Here is a 19,712-nt window from a genome sequence, read left to right on the forward strand (position 1 = left end):
ATTTGGGGCTGTCCCACTGCTTAAGAGCTCACACAATCTACTGTATGTGTCACTGTGTGAGACTTGGGCACAGAGGAAGAGCGAGAGTGGGTCAGAGTCAGACCAGAAGCTTGTTAGATTGGGTAAAAAGTAAATCCAGGTAATGAAGAGGGACAAGAAACAATGGAAGAGAAAGAATGATGGAGGGAGGAGAGGTTTATTTGGGAGGTGGGAGGTGATACTCTGTAGCCAATGAAGGACAAGAAACAAGGATTTCAGGGAGGGTGAAGCCCTGAAGGGACAGCTAATGTCTCAGCACTCAAACAGCATATAGGACAGGAGGGGAACCACCTCACAGAAGAACATAAGGAGGAAACAGAAGGATGACTAAGAAGAGGATAGCTGACTCTGTTCATGGAGGCCCACAAAAACTTCTGTGTTTCCTGTGTGGACATACTTACTGGACTGAGCCAGGCTTAGAGACACTTGCGGCCAATTAATGTGTGCACTGTGAGAGGGAAGGAGCTGTGTAGTCTTAAACATTCAAACTTAGATTCACAGAGTCAGACATGCCCTCTTCTCCTAGGCTCCTTTTTCTTATGCATGAGGTTTCCTGCGTGTCAGCGTGGAACACGGTGGGCTGCAGTGGCTCAGCTCCCAAGTGTGCCACAGTATTCTGTGAGACAAGAGCTTAAGGAGCAGAGAACTGGGGAAACGAAAGACGGAGGACACAGAGACAGATTGAGAGAGATTGTGTCAGAACTGGAGGAGAATCACACATTTTTTTGGGGTGTTTGGCTGGAGAGAATGAAGGCTCTTCAGAAGAATCAGGGACGCACTGACCAGATGTTAGGAGCCATGGCTGATGTACTTTGTTCTGTGGCCATGCCAAATCAACAGTGGGTGAGTTTGTGTGTTTACTCACTCTTTATATAAAAGCATGAAGTCACTAGTTTATTTTGTCATTACTTGTATTACTTGTTCATGAACCTAAAATGGGCAAGTCAGAGAGAGAGAGAAAGTTGAGGATGGAGGGGCTGCCAGTCTCTCTTCAGTGCTCGGGTGGAATCTTGTACGTTTCCCAAGAGGAAGCTGTGTCATGGTGATTAAAACATCTGACCATAAACAAAAGTCATGCAGGACTAATACCTCCCTGCAACCTTGCAAAAGTCTGTCTCTCTGTGTATACACACACACACACGTGTCTGCATTAACAACAACAACAATATAAAATGCTTCTCTATAAAATCAACATAAAGTCTGCCATAAAAATCATTTACAGATTGCATTCAAACCTGTAGTGTGTAACTTTTAAATAAAAACAAATGCCTGTTATATTGAAATGTGTTCACACACTGCTGATAAAGACTAACAGCTCCACATGCGTCTCTGTATTTACATTTTGTGGTGTCTGAGAGCAAAGTGGTTCGTTTTATGTCAAGACAAACTGAGGCAACAGCAACATTGCGCTTGGAAAAGCAAGAAAGCTGTATGACTGAAAACACCAAGAAGTGCCCACAAAAAGTTTCACAAGTGAATTCTACGGCTCCAAAAACCCATTTCTTTAACAGTTTAAATGCTTGTTCCCCCTGCACTGCTGGTGTATACAAACAAATACTCCCTCACTCAGGCCTGATAGTATTAAATTATTAATATTAATAATACTGTGTAATAATAACATCAACAATAGCAAGAAGTTACGCACTGCAGCTTTAATGAACTTGCCGGGATCTGAAAATGTAAGAAAAAGGGCCACATTGTACCAAAAGGTCCAAATGGCCATATCTTTGAAAAAAATGAGAGATTATCTTGATGAATCATTTCCTCCCCAGCAATTTGCTGCTTCAAAAAAAACCCATAATGGTGATTATAATCTCGCTCCGTCTCTGCAGAGGAATGATAACGCCACTTGCCTTTTTAACCTCCACTCTGGTGTTGCAGGGCTTTAAATACAGTTTGAAAACGCTGTCAGACAGGCAGTTCATATTTAAGCTCTGTGGCAAATGCTGGGCCTCAGTGATTTCCATTGCATTCTTGTTCAGTCTGTAATGGAGGAAGGATAAAAAAAAAATGACAAGGGATTGTGGAAAAAGAACGCAGCCACTGGTATGTTTTTGTGGTTATGTGACCAAAGGTACTCTGTACAATCTTAACCTCACATCCTCCCCAAGAGCTGTGCTTCACCGCTGACAACGGCATCTCTGTGTGTAGCTCTCAGAGGGGGGTGAAGCGGACCTCCCATCGAGCGAAGATGAAAAGGGGTCTGTCCAGGGCCAGTGGGAGCCAGAGGGGCTGGAGTGGGAACAGCAGGCCACCACCACAGAAAATCCAGAGAGGAGAAAAAAAACAGGTAAGACCTGAAAGATCTACGTTGAGCGTGACAGACCTTTTAGTTCAATAAAACCCACAATGCTAGTCTAAACACTGGCTCTAACCAAACCAGTCGGAGCTTAGAGACGCACCGAAACACAAACCTTCAGACTCGGCTTTGATTCTTTCTGTGAAAGGTCTCAGATTTCTGTGCAGTGACACTGTGACATCTCAAACAGCCTGTTCCACCGCCCCTACCACATTCATAAAAACTCGGATTGTTTTTGACATATTAACAGTCACGATGACGTCATTTCATTTCAAACTCTAATGCGTAACTTTCAGACATAAACACAATGTCTGTTACATTCAAATTTATGTCAAACTAGGTCACACAATGGTGATTAACCCTCTTATGACCATCAACATAATGAGGCCGCCTGGATTTATTTAGATTTTCTGGCTGTAGTACTGTCGAAAAATGTTCAATGAGTGAGTGTTTCTGCCCCTTTTTCGATATCTGGCAGTTATACAACCTTTTAGTAATACGGTACTGACAAGCTGACGTCACAAATGTGTGACGTGCTGGTGAATCTAGCCTGTGATTGGACAGTCGTTACGCAGAAGTCCTGAGGGCTACCGTAATGACAAGTATATGGGCGCAAAGCTCTATTTCTCTGCTTTCCAGTATCCATCCATCTTCTACCGCTTTATCCTCCACATGAGGGTCGCTCTGGGTGCCGTGCCAATCTCAGCTGACATAGGGCGAAAGGTGAGAAGTATGCATTAGTGCTGAAACGATTAATCGATTATTAATCGATTACTAAATTAATCAACAACTATTTTGATAATCGATTAATTGGTTTGAAGCTTTTTTCATGATTAAAACAAGATTTTTGATCTTTTAAGCTTCTTAAATGTAAATATTTTCTTCATTTCTTTGCTCTGGATAACAAAGAAATCATGAAAAGTTAATCATTAGACAGATTAATCGATTATGAAAATAATCGACAGATTAATCGATTATGAAAATAATCGTTAGTTGCAGCTCTAGTATGCATGCCACATTGGTAAGAGAAGGGTTCAACTATCAGCTCCACGTGATCCTGCATTTATTTCCATGTTAAAATCTCGCACTGCACACAGGAAGCGAGTCATTTTATGTGAGGACAGACGGAGGCAACAGCACCATTGCGCTAGTAAAGCAGGACAGCTGCAAACAGGTTGGCGTTTGACTGAAAACATTGATACTTTTGTCTGTTTTCAGATGAAAGATGCGGGGTGTAAATAAATAAAGTTACATCAATTCTGACATTAGCGACACCAAAAACAAATGCTCAAAAGTTACTTACTGTGGCTTTAACATTCATCATATGAATGTATTACATGCCATGTGAGATACTGGCCAGGCCTCTTAGTTTAGTTCCAGTTAAGCTTGTTTTTGCATTTAAGCCACGTGTGGATGAAAACAGGCCAGAGTCGCCTCTGCCATATCTGATATCTGATCAATGGGCAGTAATAACCTCAGAGATGGGAGTCACCTGAGTGTTGGTGTTTTTCTCTCATTAAACTCCACCCTCTGTATCCTCTATTAGCACTGATAGCAGTGAATTGCTTTGCTGTAATGTACCATACTTAAGTGCGTGAGAGAGAGAATAAGAGCTCTTGTGTGCATGTGTATACACATGCAATACTTTCCAGATGGGGCAAGAAAACATGCTCAGCTGCCTCCTTTCAGCCTCTGCCCCATCGCTGTTGGTTATACTTATTCTGATTTTGTTGTGGAAGGGTTGCGTGCGTTGCCATTTTACTTGAGTGGAATAGAACAAAAGGAGCTTTGTAGCCGGATCGGGTTTGGGTTAGGGAAAGTGTGTGTATATATGGGAGGTTTGGTGGTGTGTACCATGTGGTCGGACCACTAACTGTTGTGCAGAACAGTACATAGCGTACAGGAGGGGTGTGAGTGAGGCCAGAGGAAGCTGTCAGCGATGCTTATCTGTAATGGTCTTACGAGGATCGGGTGTGCTGCTGAGGTTAATGCTGCCAAATATTATTTTAGCTCCCAGCTCAGGACTCAGGAAAGCAGGAAAATTTGGGGCCATGTGGATGGATAATGACCAAAAGGCAAGATTGTTTATTTCAATCCCAGACAAGTGCCTCTGCTCAATTGTTTTTGCATAGCCCAATTTCCTCCGGATGGGAAATTGGATGGAAAATCAATGAAACACAAGGCAGAGAACATCTGAACCTCAACAACAAGATGCAGATGATGTCGAAGCCTAGAGTAGAGAGTGTGTATTTTAATTAGTTGGCTCCTCATTAAATCAGCAGGTCAATTTTCATGAATGTGTCTATAATGTGTGACATTTTAGAAATGTTTTTCAATAACTGATTATTCTTTTGTCAATATCATCCTACTGGTATCCCGGAGGTTCTCTCTCACTCTCTTTCTCTCTTACAGTGGTGACAATTTACATGTTTTAAGTGATTAAAAATGTACATTTTTAAAGTGCAACACAGTTTTTAAACGTTAGGTAAGTGGGCCATTTCTGCAATCACAAAAACTCCCCACAAACTTAAAATAGTAGTCTACAGTGTCTGTTTTGTAACACTGATTGGTGATGAATGGCCATGTGCGTCCGCACACTTTGTGTTTTACAATGTTGACTTTTCTAGACAAAATGCATGAGGTCTGCAAACAGGAAACTGCTGTGAACCAGTAACAATAACAGTGCTATAATTAACAGACAATTGCATGTATACACTGGTCATATGTGCACACACACACAGTATACAAATATCCTTTGTACCACTGTCTAAACCTAACCTGACTTATGTTCTTTTAATATGAGCAAGTTACTACAAATAGCAGCCTGCAATAATCAAAGGATTTTAAAATGTGAATCACCAGAGGTCAAAACAAGAGCCCGAAGTGTGAAAAATATAGAATAAAAATTGATTATGTTGCCCTTGTCCTTATTCGGCTTTGTCAGTGTCTGAGAGTTTGCCATCCAAGAAAATGTATGCGTGTGACCTTGGAGATGATTCTTGAAGTTCTTGAAGGAGCAGAGATTTCACTTTTTACAGATAGTGTAACCGTTATCTATTTGCACAGTCACAATATTTTAACACAGCTTGACCAGATGATTCCATGTATCCTGAACTGGAAAATAGAAGCACTGCTAACACACATTAAATAAATAAATACCTAGTTGTGTCATACATATTCCACAATGGACCAAACAATGTCTGTTTGGATTCCATTATGTGTGCGTTTGACCTACTTGACCAGTATATTAATTAGCATGGTTCTGATTGTAGTGTCATTTTTGACTTTTTATTGTCATGATGGAAAGAACCTCTTCTACCAAGCTTCATGAGACTGGGACTCACATTTTCATTCAGTATTTAGATACTGTATATCATGTTGTATTCATAGTAAATCTCACCCTACACCTTTCGCACTCATGCAGCTGCGCTCCAGCACACTTAGTGTTTACGCTGTTACTAGCCAGGACGATGCCAGATGTGCTGGACCGTGTCTGATCCAAACAACTTTCATTTCATTTTAATTTGAAGAGTGTTCTGCCAAAACTCATCAGGCCATTTTCTTTTTCCATCTTTGAAATGTTGTGCCTTTTTTTGTTGCAGTGCTGCAGTGGCCACAGGTGTTTTGAACTTTGAGTGTGCACTTTAGTTTTGGGTCCACATGTTGAATGCATATACATAAAATCAGACATCATGTATGTATTTTGGTGATGTTGCACAGTAGCATCGTGCACTTGTCTCTACCAAAACACCCAACCTAATCTAATCTTACACCAGAAGCATTATGTGTTCATGTGTTCATGTGCTCTGGTTGATATCTCATGCTCAGGGATGACACGGTGAGGTCATCTCTTCAGATTTGGTCCAAAAATTCACCTGTTTTCAAAGATGCACTGAGTCATTTTTGCTGGTCAAATTCCGTGTGAGCTCATTATTTGTTGGCACAATTCATCAGGAATGCTCGGAGTGAATTAGATTACATCAGGCACAAAGATTGTCTTTGATTCTTTGATTCAAGTATGACCTGATCAGAATTTACTTCGACAGTCACTGTGTCACTGTAACCTCACTGTTATGGTGGAAATATATGGTGAAAAAAGAATAAAGCGTCTTTTAGTCAGAAGTAGCCTCTCTTCTTATAATAAGCAGAAAAGATGGTTTATAAGTAATTACTCTGGAGGAGGAACACACACAACATCACTCACAATGTTAAAACATATATTATTTAAGTCTGGGTAGAAAGATGTAGATGTAAAATGAAACTCAACAGGGTTGGTGAAGGCATGCTGTGCCAGCAGGTAATTCTAGCTTGAGTGGAGTAGCTGTAAATTGCCGAAGCTTGTGTTGTGTTTTTAGAGAAATAGGTCAGGCAGACCAGCTGGAATGTGCATGCCAGGTCACTCAGACACCTCCCAGGTCAGTGCTCCACAGCACAGCTGGCATTTAGTCCACAGACTGACCTATGTTGATATTTGATTTTATTGTATATTAAATGTTCATATTATCTTATTTTATTTATTTTACATGTTCATTTGATTGTTTTGTGTCTGTGAATGTGATTCAAAACACTGTTGATGAGAGCACTGGCTGTTGTAGTTGTACTTACTGGAAGAGAGGAGGCATAGAAACACTCACAATTAATTCTATTTTGTTCATTTTCAGCAATACAGAAGAGACAAGTTGTGTGATTTTTTTTTCTAACTGAAATCACAACTTCTGGTTTCAGTTTTGGTTAATTACAGATATTGCAGCAGCGGCTCTACATGTGTGGTCCCGAGGTTTGCTTTTGTTTAATTAACATTTTCTCCGATGGGTGGTGTTTTAGCTCAAAATGAAGCCTTGAGCAAAGTCAGCAATCCCAGAGTCTCAGTGCGAGCACGCTGCTTCTAGAGCAAGGTTCACAGAGTAGTTCCAGAGAGAGAAGGGCCGTGGCTCGATGGAAGAATGAAAACTCAAAAACAGTAGCTGCATAGTATAAAGTGTGTGTTTGTTAGAATGGCTGCATGTGTAAAGTGTGAATGCTTGTAATTGTGGTACACGAGTAGCCGGTGTACAGCTTGCCTGAGAGTTAGGTACAACAATGCATGTTTGAATGTCAAATTTCACTCACAGGCACTCACAACACAACACACAACAACAACACATCTATCTCCCTATAGCATGTGCCAGCAGAGTAGTTTAGTCTACAGCAGTTCTGCACAGACCAGCAGGTCACAAGCGAAGAGAACAGGACAGTATCTCAGTGACATTTGGTCCATGATGGATCTCAGCCAACAGAACCAAAAACCTCCCACTCACGTTGCCTTGTCCAGAATGCCAGTTTGCCTTAATTGGCGCTCAGCTCTGAGATGAGGGGAGGAAGACAGACAGAGCAAAAGAGAGGGACTGCGGTAAAAGGAGTAAGGAAAATGAAATTTACGTGAGCATATTTTGGCAGGATTTCAGCTGGCTGATGAGGTGAGGAGAGGCTAATGTCAGTTGGGGGTTGGGAAGCACACTATGAATAACCAACTGCATATCTGAGACTTGCCGTAGCTATTAGTATGCATGCTCATGACATGTGAGGTCTGTGTATATGCGCAGTTTAAGTGCATGTGCAGTATGCACAGTACATTACAGTACAACGACTTCACCCCAGCACTTTATATCGTGTTTACAATATCTTTGTTCCAAAATAACATTAGGTATTTGTGTTGTCTTTGCATGAGCTGATTAATAGATGCTCTTGAGATTCCACTCTGAATATGCTTCCTCAATTTGACTGACTGTCTCCAACACTGAGTGGAAAGTTGATACATTCTCCCTATTTGGCTTTCTTCGCTTAAATGAAAAACACACCCATTTGTCAGCGAGTGTGCAGACGCACAGACAAGCCCCCGAATCCATTCCAGTGTAAATGTCCATGTGTAGATTTTTATTTCGCTCTCCAGATGTGAGTGCAGTTGAATCATGTGCGTATATGTGACCTGTCAGGGATGTGGAGAGAAGGCAGGAGGGGAGGAGAGGAGATAAAAGGGGAGAAATGAATGGGTGTTAATGCATGGCTCACCTCACATCCCCTGCTCCTCCCTTTAAGCCAGGGCAAGAAAATGTATTTTCATATTCCAGCTCACATTCAGGGTGTTTGTAAAGGCATCATGTGCCTATTTTACTCGCAGTGTTTTCAGAAATGTTGTCACACTTTGAGAAATTCAAAGCAATACACCTACATCTCAAATTCTGCCAGTTTTAGTAATGCCACTGTTAGTTCATTAATATACCAAAGTGCTGATTTTATGCTAGTAGATTAATAAAAAATGCTATTCCATTGATTTTAGTTATGCTTTGAAGCAGCACCATTGACTGTGTGAACTAACCTCATGCAACAAGTACAAATGCCCCCTACTGGTATCTTGTAGAAACACACATCGGCACCGTCAGCCGTAAGAGTACATGGAAGATTTCCCTGTGTTGGTGTTTTAAGAATAAGGCAGGCAGTGTTCGTTCACTTTGCAAAGCAGTGTCTTGTGTCTTTTAAGCCTTATTTTCTGCTGTCAAACCCACTGTTTCACAGCTCGCTTTCAATAGTGCTCTTGTGTGCTTATAGACATGCGTTTATCAGCCATATCAGCACCAGACAAGTGGAGACATTCAGCAGCACTATTCAGTATTCCTCTGCTGAGTTGCCTCTTCAATCATAGTAGCTTAAGGCATCCATTATAAGCAAAAGAAATAGAGAGAGGGAAGGAGGCCAGGAGGGAATGAGGGGAGGATTGTGATCCATCTGTATGTGTGCAGGCAGAACTCAGTCTGCTGTGTCAACCTGAGCATAGATGTATATGTTTATGTATAAATGTGAGTGCGTGTGTCTCTGTCTGGTACAGAACATTCTTCTCTTGCAAGTAAGAAATGCTCGAGTTTTCTATGAGTGAGAAAATAGAAGCAGATAAGTGGCTAGAGAGTTGAGTCTACAGTATAACACAACTATATGAGTCCATGCTCCACTTGTGTGGCAAATGGAGTCAGCCGGGTTAGGTTTGCTCTGAGAGAAACACCCTGACAAACAGTCGGCCACCACACTGTCACTGTGGAGAGATGGATGGATGCTGGAGCGACGGGGCTGGCTAACAAATCTGGCACCTGCGCGTGTTGGTTCTGTGCCAGCAGCAACTCCACAACTCCATTTTTTCTTCCTTTTTTTTTGCCCCCAAAGTGTAACCTCAGTGGGGTGCTGTGCCACTGCTGCATCACAGTATGATCAGCTGGTGATTTCTGCTAAACCGGATTGTAACCTTTGTGAAAAGAGGCATGATGTGATGCACTCCACAAAAGTGAGATGAGATCACTCTGAGTCATAAGCACAGCAGCTTCAGGCAGGCCTAAGAAAAGCTGTTTGTTGGTCAGAACATAATTGGTCGTGTTTCAGAACATGCAGTGTCTCATTATGATGTTATCTTTGAATACATCTGCTTTACATACTGATTTCATCAGCTGATGAGTCATAGTTGATTCATTTTGAGTTTGAAAGCACACATCAAAATATGGTATGCTTAGTGTATATTGCTATGTTCCAAATAAAACTCTGCAGCTCCCCGATTAAATAAAAATCTAATAATTGACATGATTATGATGATGAAATGATGAAAACGTCACGACTGGATGATTACTGATGGTTTTGGTCTGTGCTTGGCAACCGCAGTGTTTTTCCTCTTGTGACTCTGTATGTGCAATCACTCAGTGGAACCCACACACACACACGTGGATGTTGTCGTGTTGCGTGGATGCATCATTTTTCCCATGCATAGGTGAAGCATTTTCAAGTGTTGCAGAGCTGCACTGAAGGTCCGTCGCTTTGCTTGCGTTGGGTGTAGCAGAAGTTAAGAAATGTTCAATTGTGGTGGCCTATCAAATATTCAAACACAGGTTGGTAGCCAATGGAATCACGTCTCATGTTTGGCTCAAACGCTACACACAGCCCAAATGGAGCTCTTGGACAAGGTTGTTCTCTCCATTACCAGTGTTTTTTTATTATTATTATTTTTCAAAAGACAGACAAACAAAAAGGAAAGAACATAGGAAGAAAAGAAAGACAGAAAGAAAAAAGAGAAAACATTCAGAACATAGCACATCTGAAATTATGGTATCAGTCCATGGTCATAGTTAGATAATTACCAATGTTTTTTGTCAGACAAAGTTACCCTGACAATGGTGGACATGACGAACATCACATCTAGGGATGCAAATCGGTATTGGTTCCAGGTCAAAATACAATCCAAAAATCCTACATGTCGCATGCTTCACTTTGCACAGACTGTAAAAATGTAAATACAAATCAGCAAAAGCATTTTTGCTGAGTCATGTTTGGGCTGTTTATTTATTCTTAATATATTTTACACCACTGGAGAATTATGTCTTTGAAATGACTCGACACAAATGTACTGTTAACAGCTTCATAAATTACTAAAATGTCTAAAATGACTGTATCGGACTAATATCGGAATCGGTGGATACTCGTGTTTGCGATATCTCTAATCCCTAATCGCATCACCATCACTTTAGCAACATTGGCAACGCTTCCTCCAACTCTTGCTACAACTCTTCCTCCTGCACTAACTGTCAGACCTGCCCACCACTAAGTGTAAATGCGATATATAAAACTATATATACACATGCATATATATGTTTTATATGTACAATAAACTTTTTAATTTATAGTTCACCTCTGAAGATTCTTCGGAGGATCAAAACCCATTTAATCTCTGAGTGTACAGTAACACACACTCATAAAACACACACACACACACACACACACACGCACAATATGAAATCTGAGACTGCTCCCTCTCTGAAACAAACAAACAAGTAAACCTACACTATGAACACTACTTGATTATAAATGAATACAGAGTCAATATTGGAGCTGTCCCAGGCAGGAAATCCCACTAGGATCACTTTTCGTGAACACATACACACACTCTTCATAAAGTCTATCATGCTTACAGGCCGTGGTGATGACACTGTGGGGTTGTCTTACTGGAAAATACATGACACCTTCACCCCAGCATGGCCTCTCCTCTGTAAATAGCATTATGTGTCGTTGTAGACCTTGATGTTACTATTACCAGGGTTAGCTTTTGAGTTGACACACATAGCCTGGCATTTAACGTGCTCTCAGTGTTGGACAGCGAGGAGAGCCTGTAAGCACAACCCTCGCCAAAATGAGCCTCAACCCTGTAGAAAAAAAAAGGGATAAGAGAAAAGACAGGGGTCAGCAGAAGAGAGAGGAAACAAAGGGGAGGAGAGTAGAAACAGCTGAGAGGAGGGAATAGAGAGGGGAGAGAAACAGAGGATAGGAAGACAGAAAATAAGGGGAGTGGGATCCTTATCCTGGAATAGCAAGCAACTAGAGCTGCAGACTCCACCCTTCTCACCCCTCCCCTGACTCTCTCTCCCTCTCTCTCTCTCTCTCTGAAGCACTCTTGCAGTCTGTCATTTGACCAGGCAGTTCACAGAGGCAAAAACTCAGCACCAAAAAGAAAACAGAGGGGAAGAGGGGAGTGCTCACTTCAACAATGTGCTTGCTGGATTCTTTCTTTGGCTGTTTATCTCCAGCTGAAAAAACCCTGTGAGTGTGGATTTTCTTCTTGGCAGCTGCTTTTGTGGACTCTTCTTCTTCTTCTCCTCCTCGCTGTGGATGTGGGCTTTAACTGGGGAAGAAGATCAACTGTCACCTTTTTTGGGGGGGGTTTTACACTTTGAGGAGTGACCCTCTACTTGTGTGACTGAGAGAAAGAGAGTGTGTGTGTGAGAGAGAGAGAGGGAGGGAGAGAGAGAGAGAGAGAGAGAGAAGGGTGCCGAGCCATGCCCACCTCTGCTCATGGTTCAACAGCATGAAAGGGGGCCACCACCACCATCGCCACCACCGAGGCTGTGGATGCCAACACTTGTTCCGTAAAGTCCTTGCCAAGTGTGGTTGTTGCTATGCCCGAGTCAGAGGTCAGTCAGACACACTCACACACACACGTACACACACACACACACCCACCCTCCTTTGACTTTATTTTGGAAAAAGTAGTTTTGTGAGACTCCTTTTCTTTGTGTTACGTGTGCGAGTACAGTTTGTTTGACTGTAGATGTTTCTGAACTGAGGCAATAATTGATCCCTCTCATCTCCTACAGCCTCTCCTCTCCACTTAATACCTCGCTCTTCTCCTCCACATTTTTTTTTTTTAGATGAATAGCCCCCCCCCCACCCATGCCTTATCGCTCTTTCCATTCCTCCGTGTGTGCTAAAGCTTTAAATGTAAGCTTAAATCCTCTCGCCTGCTCTATCCCACCTCCACTTAAAGCAACAGATGTGCAGCACGTACACATCTGAGCAAGCATATGAAAAAAAAAATCCTCCACCCCCCACACACAGATGAGCATAAAGAGATGGGAAAGAGGACGCACATTAGAAATTCTTGACATGAAGACAGAGATGGAGAGCCGAGGGAGAAGAAGTGTGAGTTTGTGGGGAAAAAAGTGACTGTCCTCACCCTGATGATTATGATGAGTGTATGTCAGTCAGGGAATGTGCTGCACGTGGCTGGATGAAACACAGAGGGGGGAAAACTGAGCAACTCTGAAACATTCCTCTGCCCCAAACAGTGTTTTGAGTGAAGAAAACAGCAGTTAATCTAACACCCCCCCCACCCCCACAGTCTATCTTCCTCTCTCTCTCTCTCTTCAAACTCTTTCTCCAACTATACTGTTTGCTGTGATGAAGTTCATCAGTAGTCCATTAGAATAGTGTGGTAGATTAAAAAGAGTGGGTGGCATATGTAATAACAAAGAGGCTGGTGAGTGCACACAGGCGTCCACAGGATACGTAGCTTGTTTAGAGTTCATACAGCACTCGTGCAGGAAATCAGAAATCACATCTCTCAGTTGCTTTTCTGTCACTGCCTTGTATACACACATAACCCGCTTCCACTTTGGCTAAAACATCAGCAGCGTCTCATCACAGTACATGAATTTACACTGCGGTGCCACGTTATGTGTTTGTTCCCTTTTACAAGCCTACTTCAAAGGGATAAAATGTGGACCTACCCATCGAGGCTCTGTACATGGGGGGGGGGGGGGGGGGTGTTCATGAAGTAAGCTTTCACATTATTGGCCAGCATTGCTGGATACATACCTCAGATTCCTTCAGTTTAATCTCTTATGTAATGGATATTCTCCTTTTCCACAGCCTGCAGCTCCCCACTGCACCTCTGCCTTGTTATCATAGAAAATACATGTACACTTAGCTCATAATATATAAACATGTGGGATCGGAAGAGTGAAACATTTCAGGCTATTAAAAGAAATCTCAACAAGAACGACATCTATCAGAACATTATTGCAAATAATGTATCTGGATTTCCTCTTGAAAAAAAAACAACTTTTGAAGTATGCAGAAGGCTGTTCTTGGTGGAGACAGAAAATCTCTTGATCTTACTTTACAACCTGAGCAGGGAAATATGAGTCCTCTCTAGAGAAGTCATATTATAAAACTACTGTAGTCTCTACTTAACTATTAATGTGGAGCTGTGTACTCCAGCCCCCTTGTTGAGCACACTAAGTACATTTCTATGTTACTACCTCGAGTTTCCTCCCACTGCGAAACAAAGCAGCTCACAAACTGTCCTTTTCTAATCATCCAAGCAACTCCTAAAATTGGCCAGATGTCAGAGGAAAAGGGGGCAGGATGTGCGATTTCTTTTAAAGCACCTTTTCTTTCTCTCATTCTCTTTCCAGCTCCGTCTCGTCACCGACATTTTACCTCATACACTTGGCCTTTTAGCCTCATTTACTGAATCTGAGTGTGTTTTGGTAGCTTGTATGGTGGCAGCGCGCCCTTGGCTGACACTCAGGACTCTGCTGTTTCTGCCGTGGTGTTTACAGGAACAACACTGAACAATGAAGGTCTGGGCTTCACGGGCTCGAGTCATCCGCGCACCCAAGACATTGCACCTGTAGGTCATTGATATCGTAGCATAGATCTGCGTGTCTGTTTTTCATAAACAGTAGTGGTGCCTGGATTGTCTGAGCTTGTGGTCCAAATGTCATTTTGTAGCCCAGCGTGTGCGACCATATCAGCCGCGAAACAAAGGATTTCCTCCTCATTATGAGTAGTGACCCGCCGCTCCATTTTATCTCATGTTACTGTTTACGAGGCGCCCACACCATTCATTGACTCTAAAAGAAGCCACTTCATTGACACGAGAGGAAATTATAGTATACGGCATGATTCACTTCCCACTCGGGAGTAATAACACTTATACACGGGATGATGACACGCAGTACGGTATGCCATTATGTGACACCACACGCCTCCAAACACGGGCACTTTCAAATCCACACACTCACATGTAGCCTTAAGTGGATAAATCATTTCAGCTGCTGTCACTCAGACTAAATGACTGGCCCAAGATGGTCATTGCCAGTTCTCCCTTCCCTCCACACGACTGTCTTTAACGCGGAAAGTTAACTGCAGTGCGTCAGGAAAGAGAGGCAAATCAATGGTTTGCACCGGTGCTGTACATTTTCAGGAGGAGCACAAGCAGTAGAATATCCTATAGCTTAACATGATGATGTCTGAATGTGTATAGGCACTGTTTGCTGGGTGCATTTTCCAGGTTTATTAGCTGACAGTTGCCAGAAGGCATAGATTTAGAGAAGATGTGACCATATCCAAACAGGAGTGCATGGCGAGGGGAGAGAGTATTGATCCGTACATATTAGAGGAGATGGACAGGTGGAAATTTGGCTGTGATGAATGAGAAAAGCATGTATCAAAGAACTGGTGACATTAGTAGACTGGCTGCCAGTGGTCCATTAGTGACGGCTGATTTCCAGCAAAGACTAATGACAAAACATTTTAATAGATGGTGAAATATTATGATACAAAAGAGGGTTCAAATAGATTCTGGGCCTTTGTTTGATATCATCAAGAGTGAATTTCACAGGAGGACATGCAACTTGTGGATTTATTAAAAATATGTACTTGAATGTGCTTAACTCCTTTTTGAAGATCAAACGCTGAAGAGAGGAATTCAAACGAAACGCCTGTGCAATTTCCCCTCATACGTACAAGCACACGCTATAATGTAAAGCATATCGCTGCAGTGGAAGCCAAAACAATCATTTCTGAACAGCGTCTTGACTGTGGAACAGCCTCCCACACTCCTAATGGTATTTGTGAAGCATACTGAGGGAAAGCTGTCATAGAAGAATGCAGGCTGCCAGTGTGACAGAGCAAACGGAAGAAAGACAAGCATGGAGAGGAGGCAAGATCACTTGTACAAGATGCAGATAAAAGAATATTTTTTAGAATATCAGACTTCGGATTTGTTCTGAATCAGATTTGCAGGAGCTTTTTTAGGCTCGAATAAAACAAACCCAGTGTGTGTTTGTGGAGTAGGAAAATATGTGTAATGGGATGAACAATTAAAGAAAATATACGAGTGATTTAGACTGCAGATGGATTTTTTAAGTGCTTTTCAAATTGGCATAGCATAAAAATGCCTTTGCATTAACACATTTATATGGGAAATATAGAAAATATACTGTGTGTTAAGTCTATCAACATATTTAAGGCTACACAGTTTGTAGTTTAAGTACACTATAAATGGAACACCAAATAATTCATCCCTTATGAATGGCTTTACCATAGTGCAAGGAGATTTCAAGGTGCCTGTTATCTCCTTCCTTTCACTCTCACTCAGGTTTTTGGGTGTGACATTTGCACAGAAATGTTCCGATCTATACGCTATAGAGGCTGTAAGCAACTTAACTTCTGTCAAAGCTGAGCACAGGTCAGTTGTAACAGCAGCACAGTAGCAAAAACAACTTTTCCTTTGATAGAATCTCCATCTTTCCCCTCATAACTACCTTTTCCTCCTGTTTCTGTAGTGAATACCTCTGTATTCTTCTACAGCTTCCCAGTAAAGGCATTTTGAATTTACATATGCATCTGTAAGTGTATTTATTTGTGAGTGTTGGGGGCTGGTGTTGACTCATGCATGCAATGAGCTAGGACAAGGATCCCCCCCAGCAATGACATACACACCCACATGCACATAATATATATTCACATGGTGACAAAACATAAAAAGACATTTTTAAATTCAAAGAATTCTAAATGGAACCTCAAAGTGCCAGAAACCCCATGTCCTCCATATGTGTTCATAACGAGACACACACATGTGGTTGTGACACACATTATCCAAAATTATTATAAATTAATTAAATGAGTGATTTGAGGTAAATTACAGCATCTGAATCACTGGAGCTTGTTGTATTAAACTGTACTCACACAGCAACAGACATATCCACGATTCTCATGTTGTAACCTATATGAGACATTTGTTGGTGTTTATTATTGTTTAATTTATAGCGTCTAAGTTATCTTATGTATATTTTTGACTGACCAACAACGGACAAAAACCTAATTATGTCACAAAAAGAACAGCATATTCTTTTTACAATTGACATAAATGAATTCATAACCCTAATAATTTATATATCACTCAACCAATCTCCCACTCGATGAATCATTTCACCCCTTCAATGCTTTGTACATTGTTCACTAAGTCAGTTTATTCCCCCTTCATACTTTTGAGCTATTTATCAAAGTTCAGCCAAAGACACGGCTCATTTGCTGCTTCTTCCAGTCAATTTAGCTAAAAGACTTAATCACAGTAACAGAATTATTTTTATCCACTTGCCCTCCCCGTATCCCTTAATGTGGCCCGAGTTTCGCGTCCTGCTCAAGACGTGTTTCTGCAATGTTTTTTTTTTATATACATATAGGAACATGAGCTGACCTCTGACCCTAAGACAATGAGTAATCTTCGATATCAACTGGAATGTACTTCTGACAGAGAGCGGCTCCCTTGGCAAAGGTGGAAGGAAAGTTGCCTTGTTGACCTTGTGTGTCTTTTTATGTCTCAGCTGGGGAAACGTCTTTGGTCATCATCTTATAAGGGAGAACTCAGACATTATGGAAAAAAGCAACCGAAATAGCTGAAATAGAAGGTATGCTGCCGGACTGCTGTGGCTCTGCGTTGTGTTTGTCAGTCTGGGATATTTTTAAACGTTGCACCCCCAGCCCATCCCTGCACCTCATCATCGCCTCCTGACCTGCCACCCCCCCGTACAACTGACCTCCTTTTTAGTGTTCCTCTTGCACATACAGGAGAAAGAAAAAGACCCTGAGAGAGTTCAAAAAAATAGTAGAAAAGATTAGTACCAGCCTAAAACTGGATGAAAAAAAAAATCAGCCGTTCTGAATTTTGAGGTGAATATTGTATGATTTGCTAGCCAGGAATGTGAACACCATGTAAAGCATTAAGATCGTCCTTTGGGCATTTGTTTTTCTCTCTCTCTCTCTCTCTCTCTCTCTCTCTACCCTTCTCTCCCCCGACACCCTTTCTCCCCCCCCACCCTTTCTCAGACTGCCCGGCATACCTTGCCAGTCAGCCAGTTATTAATTATATCTAATTATGTCTTCTCCGCTTTTCACTATTTTCATCATCTCCCCCTTTTTTCACGTTTCATTCTCCTTTCCTTTTTGGCTCCTCTCAATGGCCTGGCTCGGACATATTTCCAGGGTTCCAGTGAACTGCTTCCTCTCTTTTTTTTCTCGTCCCCGGGCCTCTGTTTGTAAACGTGCAGAAGAGAAGAATGAGGGAACAAATTATGAAACACAGGAGTGCATTCCATACCTTGTTTAGAAAGAATTCTCCAACAGCGCAGAGGGGGAGAGGAGCCACTTCCCCCTGTGATTCTTACCCCCACTTTCAGGCCATATGGGTCTTTTTACGTCTGTGGTCTTTTGGGGTATCTGTTACATTTGTTCCCTAAAGTTAGTATATAAGTGTTTGTGTTCTACTCGCTCTTCCTTATGTTCAATCAAAACCTACAAATGCTAACGCTGCTGCAGTGAAGTGTTTTTTTCATTCACCAACACTGGAAGATATTTACTGTAAATCTTTGCGACAGATTGACAATAACTATAACTTCAGTATGTTTCGGTGATGTTAGTGAAAAAAAACGAATCGTTGTGTTAGTCTGACTAAAACTGGACTTAAAAAAAACATGTAAACAGGCTAGTCTGACTGAAATTGTACCAAATCAAAATACTGAAAGTCAGACTAACACACCCAGATAATGCGATTGGGAGTTGAATTACTACTGCATGTATGTGTTCCGTTGGACCAGTGTCAGGCTCAATCTGACCTGGGCGCTCTGTCAATGTGCCACAGTTCCACCCAAGATAATAGACAATGATACTCAGAATAAAAAGACAAAAAAACATTGTAAAATCCAGAGCGCAAACTTTGGACGACAAGGAGCTACCTCACATTATTGAATATTTTAAAGTTCATTGACGGTAGGAAGGTCACATGGTGGTGCAGTGGCTAGGTCACTGGTCCAGACCCTGGTTTGACCGAGGGCCTTCCTGTGTGGCGTTAGCGTGTTCTCTCCATGTGTGCATCAGTTCTCTCCAGGTACTCTCACTTCCTCCCACAGTCCAAAAACATTCAACTCTAAATTGACAGTAGGTGTGAATGTGAGAGTGAATGGCTGTGAATCTGTGTATGTTGGCTGCAGACGTGTGCAGCGCGTACCCTGCCTCAGCAGGGAATGGCTCCAGCTCCCCATGCAACCCCACAAAATGGATGGATGCTCTGATTGTGGATTATCTCCTTCGCAAAAATCTCCTGAGAGAAAACTTGATAGAGGCCTTGCCGAGAAACTTTCCAAAACAGTGCACAAAGTCAAGCAAACAATGGAAACTAACAGTATTGAGAGCAATGTGATTGTGTTGAGGAAGTGAGCTTTAGCGAAGCAAACCACGCTGGTTCTTTGTTAGTTGACCCTGGGAACGACTGCATGTTGTGTCTGAGAAAAGGTTACCTCGTCCTTAATCAAACTCACTGTTTACAGAGTGGACAATGTAGAAGGATAAGTTAAGTTAGCCCTAAATCCTTTGGTTCCACTGTCGGGATCTAGAGATACATGATTATTTCTGTTCTCACTGCTCTGTCTTATGTCTGTGACAGGAGGAGAGTTGTACACGTCCATGGCACGAGTTGCATAGTATCTTATGTAGCAACTAGTAAATCATAGTGAATTCTGGCTTGAATCGTAGAATATGATTAAAACAAAACAAAACACAGCTGATCTAGCTTCTTGGATCTGGTCACTGTTGAGGAAACAGAAAGAAAGAAAGAAAGAAAGAACAATCTGCCTGTTCCACAGCATTGTTAGCAAACCAAAAATTGAGCTGTTTTCCTCTTATTTGTCAGCAGACACACATTGATTGTCTGTTATCAGCAGGTACTATTGATTTTTACCACACACAG

At 41.8% G+C, this 19,712-nt stretch overlaps 1 protein-coding gene across 4 annotated transcripts in view; it reads left to right on the plus strand.

Annotated features, from left to right (window-relative positions):
* The window catches only part of arhgef25a (Rho guanine nucleotide exchange factor (GEF) 25a), a 51,853-nt gene that overhangs the window by 8,220 nt on the left and 23,921 nt on the right, over positions 1–19,712 (plus strand). Inside the window, exons 1-2 of one of the 4 annotated variants that reach the window (XM_058642304.1) lie at positions 281–882; positions 2,191–2,329. In XM_058642304.1, the coding sequence (XP_058498287.1) occupies positions 583–882; positions 2,191–2,329 (439 nt within the window). In that variant the 5' untranslated portion in view covers positions 281–582. Of the gene's footprint in view, positions 1–280; positions 883–2,190; positions 2,330–11,786; positions 12,313–19,712 lie in introns of those variants that run through there. The other 3 variants (XM_058642303.1, XM_058642305.1, XM_058642306.1) reach the window with 3 other exon arrangements.

This window comes from Solea solea, chromosome 11, assembly GCF_958295425.1.
Source record: "Solea solea chromosome 11, fSolSol10.1, whole genome shotgun sequence".
In the NCBI taxonomy this organism is placed as follows: Eukaryota; Metazoa; Chordata; class Actinopteri; order Pleuronectiformes; family Soleidae; genus Solea; species Solea solea.